General features: G+C 42.2%; 1 protein-coding gene across 1 annotated transcript in view; it reads right to left on the reverse strand.

Moving 5' to 3' along the window:
• Positions 1-12,302, reverse strand: part of TTLL12 (tubulin tyrosine ligase like 12) — a 28,564-nt gene extending 16,262 nt beyond the window's left edge. Inside the window, exons 1-5 of the mRNA XM_060778177.2 lie at positions 12,088-12,302; positions 3,095-3,270; positions 1,843-2,041; positions 517-676; positions 144-277 (exon numbers count right to left, since the gene is read on the reverse strand). Of these exons, the coding sequence (XP_060634160.2) occupies positions 144-277; positions 517-676; positions 1,843-2,041; positions 3,095-3,270; positions 12,088-12,207 (789 nt within the window). The 5' untranslated portion in view covers positions 12,208-12,302. The remainder of the gene's footprint in view (positions 1-143; positions 278-516; positions 677-1,842; positions 2,042-3,094; positions 3,271-12,087) is intronic.
• Positions 12,303-15,457: the final 3,155 nt, after the last annotated feature.

Here is a 15,457-nt window from a genome sequence, read left to right on the forward strand (position 1 = left end):
TTTTATTTATTTGGTTACTGACAGTAAGGAAAGCACCCATGTGTCAAGGAAGTGCTCCTAAATCATAATGACTTATTGCTCTCCACATGAAGACAGTGACAAAACTCAAATAAAGCAGTTTAGGCAAAAAGTAAGAACTGTACCTGATAGTGATCATCTGATGGCTCTGTGGTGAAACAGTTGATATCTAGAGTGTCACTGGATAGCCATGGCAACAGCCGACACCTCCTGAGTAAACGATCAGTTTCCCCATAGGCAAAGTCACGGGTAACTTCCTCTGCAAGAAAAAAAAAAGACATTTTGTAGGAATTTCTGAACACTTGCCATCAACTCACCTTGATTTTGTAAATTCTAATCACTAACTGTCCAATGACAAGACATTTAGAATCCCGTGCATGCATATCTGTTTTCTGTATATTTGTTTTCTGTCAGCTCAGCATCCTGGCTTGACAACCAAAGACATAACTCGTCTCCTTCTCTTTTTCAAAAACATACCTGTTGTAAAGATACACTTACCACCATTTTCAAGGTCTCTTAAGGGCCAAAGAACAGTATAAGCAATATGCTGTGGCATGTAAAACAGTGGCGCAGTTGCAAAAGTTGGCTCATCTGAATGTTGAATCCGGGATCCAAATTCATCCATTATGTACCATACTGAAACCTTGTCCTCTGCTGTCTATATATGAGAAGAACATGGTCATATATCATTAGCAATATCATACTTTCATTAGAAATATCATACTATGGTTCCTCTTCCATTTCCACATCTAGTTTAAAGTTGGTTTTGGGCTTCAAAGCCCTGGATGATTCACATTCTGAATATTTAAAGATCCGTGTCCCTGTAGGCCTAATCACACATTGAGGTCTTCAACAAGGCACTTACTGTGGGTGCCTCTTTCATTAGAGGCTGGGGGGGGGGGGGTACAAAAAAGATGCTTCCCTCAGAGAGCTTGCCTGTTTTAATAGTATTTCAGCAAAAGATAAAACCATTTTTATTTGGCCAAGCTTTTTGGAAACAATTTTAATCCTGGTGACCATTTTGACTAAAATTGTGTATTTCCGTTATTTGTGTGTTTTCATTATCTTTTCTTTATTTCTTTTCCTTTTTGGTAAATCAATTTGGAATATGGCTGAAGGTCAATACCATGAAGGGTAAGTACTTAGAATTTCAGAAGTAACCAAGGACAGAATATCATGATAAATATGGCAAAAGAAGATTACGGAATGGCTGGACCATAACCCCTGCCCTTCTCCTTCCCACTAGATTACAGACTCTTCCTGATTTTTCCCCAATCATAAAGCACTTGCTTTTGAAAGTATTTCAAGTATATTTCAGTTATTATACAGAAAATCTGCATGGAATGAATGGCATTCCCCTAATTCATTCTATACAAGGTTCATCAAACTGCACTTGAAGTAAAATGCAAAATCCTTTGGGAACTGAAATATCTCTGTGCTCTGTTAAGACATGTAATGTTCATTTTTAAAGATAAAAAAATGAATACTTGTGATGTATGTGTCTGTATTTGTTCAATACCACCATATTCCTTCTAAGTTCAAATGCCAGTATTATAAGGAGCATGCATTCTCTATCTGAATTTCTCCTTGTTCTTCTTAACATAAGCATGTTCTGCTGAAATATGACAACATACAAAAAATAAAGGGAATGGAACTAAACTTTTGGAAGATTTATTTCCACAGAATTCCCACAGAAACTTCCTCTTATGAGACTGCTTAACAACCTTGCAGGTTTTTTTTCATAACATGAATGCTATCAAAATATTATTTCATTGTCTCAGTTAATATCAGCAACAATTTAGTGCATTCCTCTTATGGACGTACCCCAGAGGAGAGCTGGTAGGTTTGGTTGTATTTCCACATTTCCTCCAACACTTGCTCAACAGCTCTTTCATCTGGTGCTTCCCCGTGGAATTCTATTCCCATCAAGTTGGCCATTCTATGAAGCAAGCCAGGGACCACTAGCAGCTGCTGGTGGGCATGTCTCACGCGGTAAGTCCAGGCATGGTCAATCAGAAAAATGCTTTGAAGACAAGGTGTTGCCATGTAAGAGCAGAATGCACCACATATACTGTACATTAGAGCTTTGATTAACAAGGAATTAATCTACTCAAGAGAGGACAGTGATACAATACAAGTATCCAAGGGGGAAACATTCCAAGACCACCATTATCACCCATCATCCTTAGATATCTGAAACTGTGGATAATAGCAAATCCTATATTTTGACTATACTTGGGCCAGAAGCATACCATAGACTAGACTGGAGGATTGAGCAGGATTCACAAACGCTTCTGGAGGAAATATTTTTTGGAGAATAAGTAAGCCAAGCCACGGATTTTGAATTCACTAAAGAACATACTGCAATGTCCTGTATTACATCCCTCATCTCGCAATTGTAAAAGTTACTTGTGATATATAACTTCAACTCCTTTATTCAATGTCTCACCAAATTACACTCCTTCTACAAGAAACATACCCTTCCATCTGCTCCCTTGAGTAACCTCTGGTTCATGCCTTGGTCAACTCTCACCATGGCTACCACAATATTTTCCTCTCTTGAATGCCATTCCCTCAATCTGACCTCTTTACCTCTGCCAGCAAAACCATTCATGTATTTTGGCATATAATACTCTAGACTGAATTTTTAAAAAATCATTTGCTCATAGATTCCAAGCTTATTATTTTTCTTTTTACAACTCTCCCAGGACTGGTACTTTGTCATCTTTCCATCTTTGTATTCAGACACATATTGTATCCTTCCTACCTCCAAGATCCACAAAACTGAAAGTCTTCTGATACCTCATACAATCTCCAATCTTTTCTCCCTCCTGTATGCATGTCATCCAGATCACTTGTGAAATGACACCTGTCCTTACCTTCTACAAATCCCTCTTTAAAACTAATTTCTTTGAAATCTTTGAAATAATCCTAGCAGTGTGTGTTAGGAGCTTGGGGGAGGGATTGCATTTTCTATCAACTTCAACCTCTACTGCCTCCTCTAGGGCTGGGATCTTTCCTCCCATAATTTGTAAAACACCATAGCATTCAAATCTGTTGTAGAATAGTAACTTACCTATCAGGATTTGCTTCTTGAAGTCCATTCTCATTGGTAACTATTACCTTGTAACAAAGTTCATTGCCAGGGTTTAATTTCTTTTTCAATTCTTCCTGTATCTCTTCACCACCTTCTGTTTCCTCCTCTGCCTCTTCCACTTGCATTATTCCAAAATACTCTCCAGCATCAAATACCTGAAATCAAAACCAAAACGCACCTTTGAACTAAAATCTACAAAACCTGAGATTTAAAAACTTTTAAAAACAAATACTAATGTTAAAATTTCCCAACACACAATTCCATTTCTTACAATGAAATGGTAAAATCCTGGAAGTGCCATAAGATGGCTGTTTTTGCTGTTTCATGCTATGTTTCTTCAACTTTGTCACCACAACGGAACCCATACCTGCTTGGGGCATACTGAATTGGGAAAGAACTTTCCTTGAAATTAAACATGTGGTTGACACATGGGAGTCAAAATGGAGTAATAAGCAGGATCCTGTCAGCATATTCTTCTTATCCTAGCTCTAGGTATCCTGTGTATCCTTAGCAAGGTTGCTGCTCTCAGGTGTGACAGAACAGCACTCCTCCACATGTTGATCCACAGCCTGTGCCAGTCTATGAGTCATAGGCTGCCAGTCTATGCTAGGAGCTATGAGAATACAACATAACTACAGTAAATGTCTCTGCAGCACAGTATGATTCAACTACCAGTTGAGTTTACCTTTGTACATGGAATGAGGTGGTGGTGTCAAAGTATAAGTTTGTCCTTTGCCTCAGGCAACAACATTTCTTCAACTGATCTTATAGCACAGAAACGATTATCTAAAAACAATGCATCTTTGAGGTTTTGTAATAATCTAAATCTCTGGGCTTTTAAATTAAGATGTGCAAACGTGAAAACAAATATTTCTGATTCTAATTTCAATATTGATCACAACACTTCAAAAACCTAGGTATTTTTGTATCTGCTGTAATAGTTTCCCAGTAACTGCCTGATCTGCTAACCAACACCAGATGTTTAAAAGCACCATCTCTATATTACACAAAGGCGCCAGACATGGAACAATGAAAACCAGAAAGAGCAGCCAGCACTGTCTGCAAAAACAAACTCAGCTGCCATGGAAACTTTAAAAAATCTGAGCATAGTAAACAATCTAGACTCTATCATCTTTCAGTGTTTGTCAAGAAACTTGAGACAGGTGCATTTTCAAATGAAAAGGGAAATATGAAAACTTAGGAACTGATTTTACAGTGCTTCCAGTCCCAAGGATTGCTATACCCTTTTTCAATTTCATGTCATACCTTTCTTCTATCTGGCCAGATACTGTCAAAAACATACAGATCTTGGAAACTCAAGGGGCCTTTACACACAGAATTCATGCAAAATATATGCTGTATGGAGCCCCGGTGGCGCAGTGGGTTAAACCACTGAGCTGCTAAACTTGTTGACCGAAAGGTCGCAGGTTCGAATCTGGGGAGCTGCATAAGCTTCTGCTGTCAGCCCCAGCTTCTGCCAACCTAGCAGTTTGAAAACATGCAAATGTGAGTAGATCAATAGGTACCGCTCCGCGGGGAAGGTAACGGTGCGCCATGCAGTCACGCGGCCGCATGACCTTGGAAGTGTCTATGGACAACACTGGCTCTTTGGCTTAGAAATGGAGATAAGCACCACACCCCAGAGTTGGACACAACTGGACTAGACATGTCAGGGGAAAACTTTTCCCTATATGCTGTACACCAAGCTGTTGGGACAAAATTATTATTTGATGGTTCACATATAAAATTTGAGTATTATGTTCCAAAAAGTGACATTCCCTGCTTAGGAGGTATAGGTTAGACAAGCTCCAAAGAAACTGAAAATAATATTTTTTTAACTTTGGGTGACTAACTGGCTTGTGTGCTTTATATAGAGTCAAGGCAAATGATATGTATTTACATGGTATCAACGAATAGTTCTCTGTTTCAATAAAAGTTTCCACTCCTTTAACTGTTTTTCAATTTTGAATTTGCTTTTCAAAAAGGTATGTATGAAATCTGATCTTTGGATAATCTCCCCATTGTTCATTTTAAAGAACAGGTTTGTACTTATCCCTCATGTTTAACAGAGTGAAAGAATGAATGCTCTTATCCACTGAGGCAAAAAGCCAATTTTGGGTCAAAGTTGTTGGGCGGAAAACCCTGTTCTGGGCCTAAAATGGCTCAGAAAAGGTCAGAATTATGACAAAAATAGAGATATAAAAGCCCGAGGAAAAAAAACCCACACAAAATGTTTTTTCTCTCTCTCCAAACAATCCTCCTGCTCCCCAAGTTTCTTTTTTCCTGGAAAACTCGGGTGTAGAATGATCATGGAATGTTTTCTTTTAATTTTTCTTTAAAAAGCATTTCAGTATCAACTATATTTCAGTATCTTGTCCTTCCTATTCTGTTATCTTCTTCCACTTCCATGCATTTCTTGTTTTAAAATAGTTCCTTATCTCTTCTGGCTAACCTCTGGAATTGTGCATTTAATTGTGTGTATCTCCCCCTATCACTGTTTCCTTTTGCTTTCCTTCTTTCTTGGGTTACTTCCAGTGTCTCAGCAGACAACCATCTTGCCTTCTTGGTTTTCTTTTTCTTTGGAAAGTACTTTTTTGCTGCCTCCTGAAGAATGTCGCGGACTTCTGTCCATAGTTCTTCTGGTACTCTATTTATTAAATCTAGTCCCTTAAATCGGTTCTTCACCTCCACTGCACATGTGCTAGGAATGTTAGTGAGATCATATCTAACTGATCTGTGTGTTTTCCCTGATCTCTTTAGTTTGATTCTAAATTGTGTAATAAGAAGTTTGTGATCTGAACTACAGCCAGCTCCAGGTCTTGTTTTCACTGACTGGACTGATGTCCGCCACCTTTGGATGCAAAAGATGTAGTCAATATGATTTCGGTGTTGATCATCTGGTGAAGCCCATGTATAAAGCCGTCTTTTGGATTGTTGGAAGAGTGTGTTCGTTATACAGAGTGAGTTTTCCTGGCAAAATTCTATCACTCTTCGTCCCGCTTCATTTTGTTGTCCAAGACCATGCTTGCCAGTGTTCCCAGTTGTCATTTGACTTCCCACCTTGGCATCCCAGTCTCCTGTAATGAAAATAATGTCTCTTTTTGATATATTATCCAGTAGGTGCTGCAGATCCTCATAGAACTGATCTACTTCTGCTACTTCAGCAGCTGTGGTTGGGGCGTATATTTGGATCACTGTGATGTTAAATGGCTTGCCTTGCACTTGAATTGAGATAATTCTCTTATTTTTGGATTGTATCTAAGTACTGTTTTAACGACTTTATTATTAATTATGAAGGCTACTCCATTTCTTTGGTGTTCCTCTTGTTCGCAGTAGTAAATCTGGTGGTCATCTGATGTGAAGTGACCCATTCCAGTCCATTTCAGTTCACTGACTCCCAGAATGTCTATTTTCGGTCTTGACATCTCACCAAAAAACCCTCCAGTTTGCCCTGGCTCATAGATCTTACATTCCAGGTTCCTATGGTGTGCTGATCTTTAGAGCATCATATTCGTTGTTCACCTCCAGCATGGTCAGCCTTCCTTTCGGCTTTGAGCTAGCTAAGTCATCACATCTGGGGCTTGTTGTCTCTGCTCCTCCTAAGTAGCATTTTGACCATCTTCCGACCTGGGAGTCCCATCTTCCGATTGCATACCAACGTATCTCTGGTTGTACTGATCCATTTAGTTATCTTGGCAAGAATACTGGGGTGGGTTGCCATTACCTTCCCCAGAGATCGCAGTTGGTCTGACCTCTCTGCCATGACTGACTCGTCTTGGGTGTCCCTTCATGGTTTTGCATGAGGCATCATTGAGGTGCTCAAGCTCTAGCACTGCGACAAGGCAGCGACCCTATAAGCATTCACAAATGTTATGTGAAACTTTTTCAGTAGGCCTATATGCCTCTAATACAAAGAATACCAGGTTTTATTGTGATGAATAAATAAAATACAGGCTGACAGAAATCATAGTTAATGAGTAGAAGAAAAAGGCTGGTTCTCTTGATATCTATTAAATATAAAGCCAGAACCACAACCCTTAAAATAAACCATGCTGACCATGTGTGTGTGTGCATACCTTGAAGTCATCAATCTACTTTATAATAATCCTATTAGTTTCATAGTGTTTCCATAGGCAAGTATTTAGAAATGGTTCCAACAATTCCTTCATCTGAAATACAGACTACAGCCCCATGCAGGCTCAGCATCTCTTATATGAAATGCTTGAAACAAGAAGTGTTTTGAATACTTTTTAAAGGATTTTGAAACACTTGCACCTACATAATGAGATAACCTAGATGAGAGATAGGACAAAAGCCGAAACAGGAAATGCCTTTCCTACATATACACCTTACAAAGATAGCCTGAATGTAATACAATTCACAATATTTGTAATAATTATGTGCATGAAATAAAGTGTGCGCACACTGAAGCATCAGAAAAACAAAAGGTGTCATGATCTCAGCCACACATGTGAACAACTTCAGATTTCAAAATAGTGGAATTCCAGAATTCTGGAGAAGGCTTAATCAACCTCTACACATCAACTGCATACACCTGGGTCACCATAATTCCGCAATGCTAAGTTAAGTTCAGTATGTTCGCCACGAGTCTTCCAGAACTACAAATATCAACAAGATTTTTTAATATAAATCTCTGGTCACTAAAAGATATTGCCTCATTTTCTTCATTTAGGACATGCCAAGATGGCTGCACTGTGCCTACGTATGTAGGGCAGCACAGTTTGAATGATCAGAAGTCGATCACTATTGATTTCCTGGGGGGAACTTTTTTGGTTTTGTAGTTCCATCTTCCTCTATAGCCCACTTTGTATTCCCTAGTAGACCCCTCCCAAGTATTAACCATGCTTGACCCTGCTTAACTTCCATAAGAAGAGCCAGTGTGATGCCTTCAAGATATACAAACTTATTTAAATCAAATAGGCCAATGAACACCAGGTGCTGTCAGTTATATTTCAGGAATTCGCGAAGTGACCTTTGAGTATTCCTGGCCTAAGAAAACCTTATGGAATTGATGAGTCCACAGGTAACTGGAAGACATCAGTGAAAAACATGTGCCATCATAAAGATCCCCTGCAAAAGTCAGATCATTGCATTGTTTCAGATACTGTCACTCATTTGAAGAATAGCATATTACTGACAAGTGATGGACTAAGTGCTCAATAACCTGCGTATGGAAGAAGCCACAAAATACAGTATGTTGAAATTAATCTCTTGCATGTTTTGACGGAGTTCCACCTTTCCAAAATTTCCACTGAGAGGCGTGTAACAGGAAAAAAACAAAAATGAGAACAAAAATTCAGAATACTTAGAACCATCCTAATGAATAGTTCTCATATCCTATCCTCCTTTTGGAAACCAGGTGAGCATTCAACCATTATTCTCCAAACAAAATACATACTTATTACATAATAAAAGCCATCCCATCTGCCAGAACAAGCCAACTTTTCCAGGAAATAAAAATCTAAAGTAAGTGTTTTAACTTGTCTGCGCAGGTTAGCTTCTCATCAGCCGGATTAACCTTTCAGGGTGGCATGCAGCTCTCTGGAGGTAGACCAGGTTCCAACCTGCAGCACCATTAAAAATCTGTCAGAATGGTGGAAGCTGCATAATTCAAGTGGAGTGCAAGTGCACAACAAGAACAGGTTTATATTAGAAAGTAGTTTGATTATTCAGAAGGGCTTCAGAACTCATTAAAGTTTTATTTAAAACATTTTAGTCTGCTCCTATCAAGTTATATTAGGGACAACTCCATGTCTGCCCATGTAACTATGTGGTAATTCTCCTTTCCTTGTAACCCCAAGCTGGAGAACTGGCCTGGGGTCTGCTCAGTGTTGTTCCAAGGAAAATTCAAGTTTGGTGATCTTCTGAGGTGCAGCACCTGAAGCCAAGCAGTGGTTTGGATACCATCCTTGTTAGAGTATGTGTATATATCACTCTCTGTGCATATATACCTGGATGAGGAGCAAGATCTACAGAAGGGACTATCCCACTGATGAAGCAAAAGTGTGAGGATGTAAGTACTGACTGCTTTCTCATTAGAGGCCTTCTCTGCTTGGGCACCCTGGATGCAGGATGCCTTCCTTTCAGAGGCCTGACTGGTACCATCACTGGATAACAGTGGCAGGACCAGCAGGTCCCTCAAGGTAAAGCTGGCACTTCCTAAATTCCGCCCTGATGACTGGAAAGCTGTTTTACCTTGTATAGTGTATATTCATGTAGTATATTAGTCTAGAAATGTTGAGTTAAAAAATCAACACAAAATTGCCATTGACCTCAGCAACTGGCCCACTGAATGAGAACCAAATCAAAGTCCCAATATGTACATATATTCAATAAATTTCTACATCAATACTAATGAACAGATAAATGAAAAATATCTTAAGATATTTTGCTGCTGTGCTGCATTTTTCATATCCGATTAAAATAATTTTCTTCAGAGAAAATCTGTGATGCTGAGCTAAAAAATATTGCAAATAATCACCTGCTCTGTGCAGTATAAAATAATCTCAAAAACACAGAATATGTGGTTCTGAATGTCCCATATCTCAGTATTGACACAAAAGAAACATCCAGTCCTAAATATCTATGAATAACTGCTTCAACCCCAACATATCATTCAACCACCATGTGAGCTGGAGCCTAGAAGTAAAGAAAAATCATGTGTGTAATCACATCTTTAAGATCTAGGAACCAGACCTTTCTAACCCGGATCAACCTCCACTCCCAAATTAAACATGAAGACATTCAATTGCCTGAAAGAAACATGTCGTGCATGTCTGCAAAGCATGATAAAACAGGAGATCTGTGGGAACCCTGGCTTATTTTGGATGAGTAGCATGTTCACGTGTGATTAATTTGGCGAATCTAGTTTGTTTTTCTCTAAACAAACCAGAAAGGGAATCCCATAGTGGTGCTTTTAAAAATGTGTTCATGGACTCCAGCTGGGAGATGTTCCTTAAAGCAAATATTTGTAGTTTATTTTAACTGCTTTGGCTTCAAGTAGGAGTACCCAAGAAGCATACCTGAGTGTGATGCTCACCAATGGAAAATAAGTACTTCTGTACATCCTTGGCTTACTGTGTTGTGTGAATGTACTCAAAGCAGAATGAGATGCATAAAGTCAATACCACAAGTCATTCTGAACAACTAACCAGTTCATGAAAAACAAGGTTATAAAAGGCTGTACTGAACTTCTGGATACAAAGATCTTTGGATGTACCTGCATTTGTTCAATCAGGACAACACTATGTGTAAAGAGAACAAAGGGTACATCTATAGTTTGGAATTAATGCAGCTTGACACAATGTTAACGGCAATGTCTCAAGACGAACCATGGAAGCTGTCATTTTACAAGGTTTTTAACTTTCTCTCTTCTTGTAAGCCGCACCAAGTCCTTCGGGAGATGTTAGCGGGGTATAAATAAAGGTTTATTATTATTATTTTCTGTCTTGATATTCTGGATTATATGGCTGTGTGGAAGAGCTCTGTGTTATCTGAGGGCCCTTCCAGACAGGCCCTATATCCCACAATCTGATCCCAGGAAGGAATCCCACTGGAGCATTGCAACACACCCAAATATCTGGGAGTCACTTTGGACCGTGCTCTGACCTACAAGAAGCACTGCCTGAACATCAAGCAAAAAGTGGGCGCTAGAAACAACGTCATACGAAAGCTGACTGGCACAACCTGGGGATCACAACCAGACACAGTGAAGACATCTGCCCTTGCGCTATGCTACTCTGCTGCTGAGTATGCATGCCCAGTGTGGAACACATCTCACCACACTAAAACAGTGGATGTGGCTCTTAATGAGACATGCCGCATATCACAGGGTGTCTGCGCCCTACACCACTGGAGAAATTACACTGCTTAGCCGGTATTGCACCACCTGACATCCGCTGGGAAGTAGCAGCCAATAGTGAAAGGACCAAGGCAGAGACATCTCCAGCTCATCCCGTTTGGGTATCAGCCAGCACGTCAACGACTTAAATCAAGACATAGTTTTCTAAGATCTACAGAGACACTCGCTGGAACACCCCAGCAAGTGAGAGTCCAAAAGTGGCAGCACCTCAATCCCAAACCCAGCACCTCAATCCATGGGTGATACCAGATGAGAGACTCCCCCCTGGGCACACAGAAGACAGGGCGACTTGGAAGGTGCTGAACAGACTGCGCTCTGGCACCAGGAGATGCAGAGCCAACCTTAAGAAATGGGGCTACAAAGTGGAATCCATGACATGCGAGTGTGGAGAGGAGCAAACCACTGACCACCTGCTGCAATGCACCCTGAGCCCTTCTACATGCACAATGGAGGACCTTCTTGCAGCAACACCAGAGGCACTCCAAGTGGCCAGATACTGGTCAAAGGACATTTAATCAACTACCAAATTTGCAAAATATGTGTTTTGTTTTTTTCTTTTTAATCTGTGTGTTTTGTTTTGCTCTGTTAGAACTGTAATACAATGGTATGGTTGCTGATGACACGATAAATAAATAAATCTGAGGGCCCTTCCAGACAGGCCCTATATCCCACAATCTGATCCCAGGTTTTCTGTTGATCCCAGATTATATGGCAGAGCGGACTCCTATAATCCAGTTTAAAGCAGAAAACCTGGGGTCTCATCCTGGGATATAGGGCCTGTCTGGAAGGGCCCTGTGTTCACAATGCCAGATGACCCAGTTCCAAGCACAAAAATGTGGAATTTTATTCAGCTTATTCACATGGTCATTGTGTTATTACCACCTAAGAGGAGGTTAGAACTAGGCCTGGAATCACAGCGTGTCTACTGAGGGGGCGCACTAGGCCCCATTGGGATACATTTCCTCCCAAATGCCAAGCGAGACTCATGTGTTCAGCCTGAGGCGACTGTTGTGGGGAAATGCGTCCCGCTCGGGCCTAGTGCGCCCCCTTCAAATGGGTGTGGGACCTTCGGGAAAGGCCGCCTTCTTACCTCTCCGTCCAGTTTGCGCCACAGACTGGGCCAGTAGCGAGTCGGGACCCCTGAGGCGCTGAGGGCCGCGCCATGTAGCGCCACGAAGTCCTCGTAGTGCCTCTCGCAGCCTCCCTCCATACTGCTTCTGCTGCTATTCCTGCTCCTGGTTGCAGCTCGCTCCTTGAGGAGAGCCGCCGCGAGGCATGCTGGGCCGACGCTCTTAAAGCGGAAGCGGCGAGAGCCTCGCGCGCGCCTCCTTCCCAACAGAGCCGCCTTGATTGACAGGCTTCGCGCTCGCGCTGAAAAAGCGCGCCTCCCGCCTAAAATCCTGCCGCTGCCTCATTCCTTCAGAATGCTGAGGCTTGTCATTCAGTCAGACCCAAAGTTGTTGTCTGGCTGAGCCTTTGAAAGGCCCCTCCCCTAAACCACAAGGCCCAGAATACTGCAGGAAGGAGACTAAATTGCCAATACCCACTGGATAATGGAAAAAGGCAGGGAGTTTCAGAAAAACATCTATTTCTGTTTTATTGACTACTAGCTTGGGGATCTGGCGCTGCCCGGGTTATTAGAGAAAGTGGGTAATGGTGGTTCTGTATGCCAAGTTTGGTCTTTAGTGGTCATTGGATAACGGCTGCATTGTTTTCAGGAAGGGAGTGAAGGTACTTGAAGTCCCATCATCCATGGCCTATCCTCCTCCAAACAGCAGCAGGATATAGAGTGGGTCATGGGGGCTCTGTGTGCCAAGTTTGGTCTTTATCAGTCATTGGATGAGGGTGGCAGTGGTTTCAGTAAGTGAGTGAAGGTACTGCAAGTCCCATCATCCAAAGTCCATCCTCCTTCAACCTGCAGCAGGATGTAGAGTGGGTCATGGGGGCTCTGTGTGCTAAGTTTGTTTATTATTATTTATTTATTATTAACTTTATTTGTACCCCGCTAGCATCTCCCGAAGGACTCGATGCGGCTTACAAAGGCCAAGGCCTCAAAACACAACATAACAATACAAAACCTAAAGCAAATAAAAACAATTAAAGCAATATTAAACCACAAACAATAAACAATACACCAAGACACAGTAAAACGGGCCGGGCCAGAGTAGTGGGTACAGAATTAAAAGTGCTGATGTGACAGGTGATATATAAGGATTATGGGGTAAGTGCAATGTGCAGTGTGCAGCAGATCTTAATTCTAATAAAGTGCTTCTGGGACTTGTTATTGGAGATTCCTATTCTGGAAAGGCACATCGGAACAGCCAGGTCTTCAAGTTCTTTCTAAAGGCTGCCAATGTGGGGGCCTGACTAAGATCTTTGGGGAGGGTGTTCCAGAGTCGGGGGACCACCACAGAAAAGGCCCTGTCTCGCGTACCTACCAAATACCTACCAAACGTGCCTGCGACGCAGGCGGAATCACGAGCAGGGCCTCTCCAGATGAACGAAGTGGATGTGTGGGTTCATAGACGGAGATGCGGTCACGCAGGTAGGATGGTCCCAAACTGTTTAGGGCTTTGTAGGTAAGCACCTGCACCTTAAATTGGGCTCGGAAAATAAATGGCAGCCAGTGGAGCTCCTTGAACAGAAGGGTTGACCTCTCTCTGTAAGGCGCACCAGTTAACATCCTGACCGCCGCCCATTGGACCAGTTGGAATTTCCGAGCTGTTTTCAAGGGCAGCCCCACGTAGAGTGCATTACAGTAATCCAATCTAGAGGTGACCAAGGCATGGACCACCCTGGCCAAATCAACCTTTGCGAGGTACGGTTTCACATGAGATGCTAGGCTTGCTTGCTCTTTCAGCCCCAGTGGGATAATGGCCTAAAAGAAACATTGTTAGATCATAGGCCCTTTCTACACAGCTGAATAAAACCCCACATTTTCTGCTCTGAACTGGAATATATGGCAGTGTGGACTCAGAGACATGGAGCGAGAGTTGCCAGATGTACAAGCTGGGTTTAGAAAAGGCAGAGGAACGAGAGACCAAATTGCCAATATCCACTGGATAATGGAGAAAAGCAGGGAGTTTCAGAAAAACATCTGTTCATTCGTTCAGTTGTTTCCAACTCTTTGTGATTTCATGGACCAGTCCACGCCAGAGCTCCCTGTGGGCTGTCACCACCCCCAGCTCCTTCAAGGTCAAGCCAGTCACTTCAAGGATGCCATCCATCCATCTTGACCTTGGTCGGCCCCTCTTCCCCTTTCCTTCCATTTTCCCCAGCATAATTGTCTTCTCTAAGCTTTCCTTTTTTCTCATGATGTGGCCAAAGTACTTCAACTTTGTCTCTAGTATCCTTCCCTCCAATGAGCAGTCAGGCATTATTTCCTGAAGTATGGACTGGTTGGATCTTCTCGCAGTACAGGGCACTCTCACAACTTTCCTCCAACACCAAAGTTCAAAAGCATCTATCTTCCTTCACTCAGCCTTCCCTATCAGGCATGTAGCTGGGGGGGGGGGGGGGGGGCTTGAGGGGCTTCAGCACCCCCCTTGAAATTCTCAGGGTGGGCCTTACAGGTACATTATGTAAACTGTTATGTTTATTCATATCATGATCTGATCACCATGCTCAATATATCCCATATGCATGGGGGTATTGGGGTAATGATACAAAAGGTTTGCTAGGGTAGATCCTCAGCATCCCCCTTTGAATCAAACTCAGCACCCCCCCCCCCCCCCGAATCAAACTCAGCACCCCCCGAATCAAAATCCTGGCTACAGGCCTGTTCCCTATGGTCCAGCTCTCGCATCCGTAGGTGACTATGGGGAATACCAGTGCTTTAACTATGCGGATCTTGGTTGCCAGTGTGATCACGCTGTCAACAAAGATCTGCATAGTAAAAGCAACGGTATTCCCCATAGTCACCTATGGGTGCGAGAGCTGGACCATAAGGAAGACTGAGCAAAGGAAGCTAAAGACTTTCGAACTGAGGTGTTGGAGGAAACATCTGAGAGTGCCTTGGACCACGAGAAGATCCAACCAGTCCATACTTCAGGAAATAAAGCCCGACTGTTCCCTGGAGGGAAGGATATTAGAGGCAAAAAGATGAAGTACTTTGGCCACATCATGAGAAGACAGGAAAGCTTAGAGAAGACAATGATGCTTGGGAAAATGGAAGGAGAAACAAAGAGGAGCCAACCAAGGGAAAGATGGATGATGAGTCCCCCTTCGGGGGGAGAAGGGCAGGGTATAAATATAGGAAATAAATAAATAAATGGTATCCTTGAAGTGACTGGCATGATCTTGAAGGAGCTGGGGGTGGCCACAGCCGACAGGGTGCTCTGGCGTGGGCTGGTCCATGAGGCCATGAAGAATCGGAAGCGACTGAACATCAGGCCTATTCTACATTGCCATATATATATAAAACCATGGTTCTAAAGTAATTACAAAACTAGGGGGCATTG

The sequence above is a fragment of the Anolis sagrei genome, chromosome 5 (genome assembly GCF_037176765.1).
Source record: "Anolis sagrei isolate rAnoSag1 chromosome 5, rAnoSag1.mat, whole genome shotgun sequence".
Taxonomy (NCBI): Eukaryota; Metazoa; Chordata; class Lepidosauria; order Squamata; family Dactyloidae; genus Anolis; species Anolis sagrei.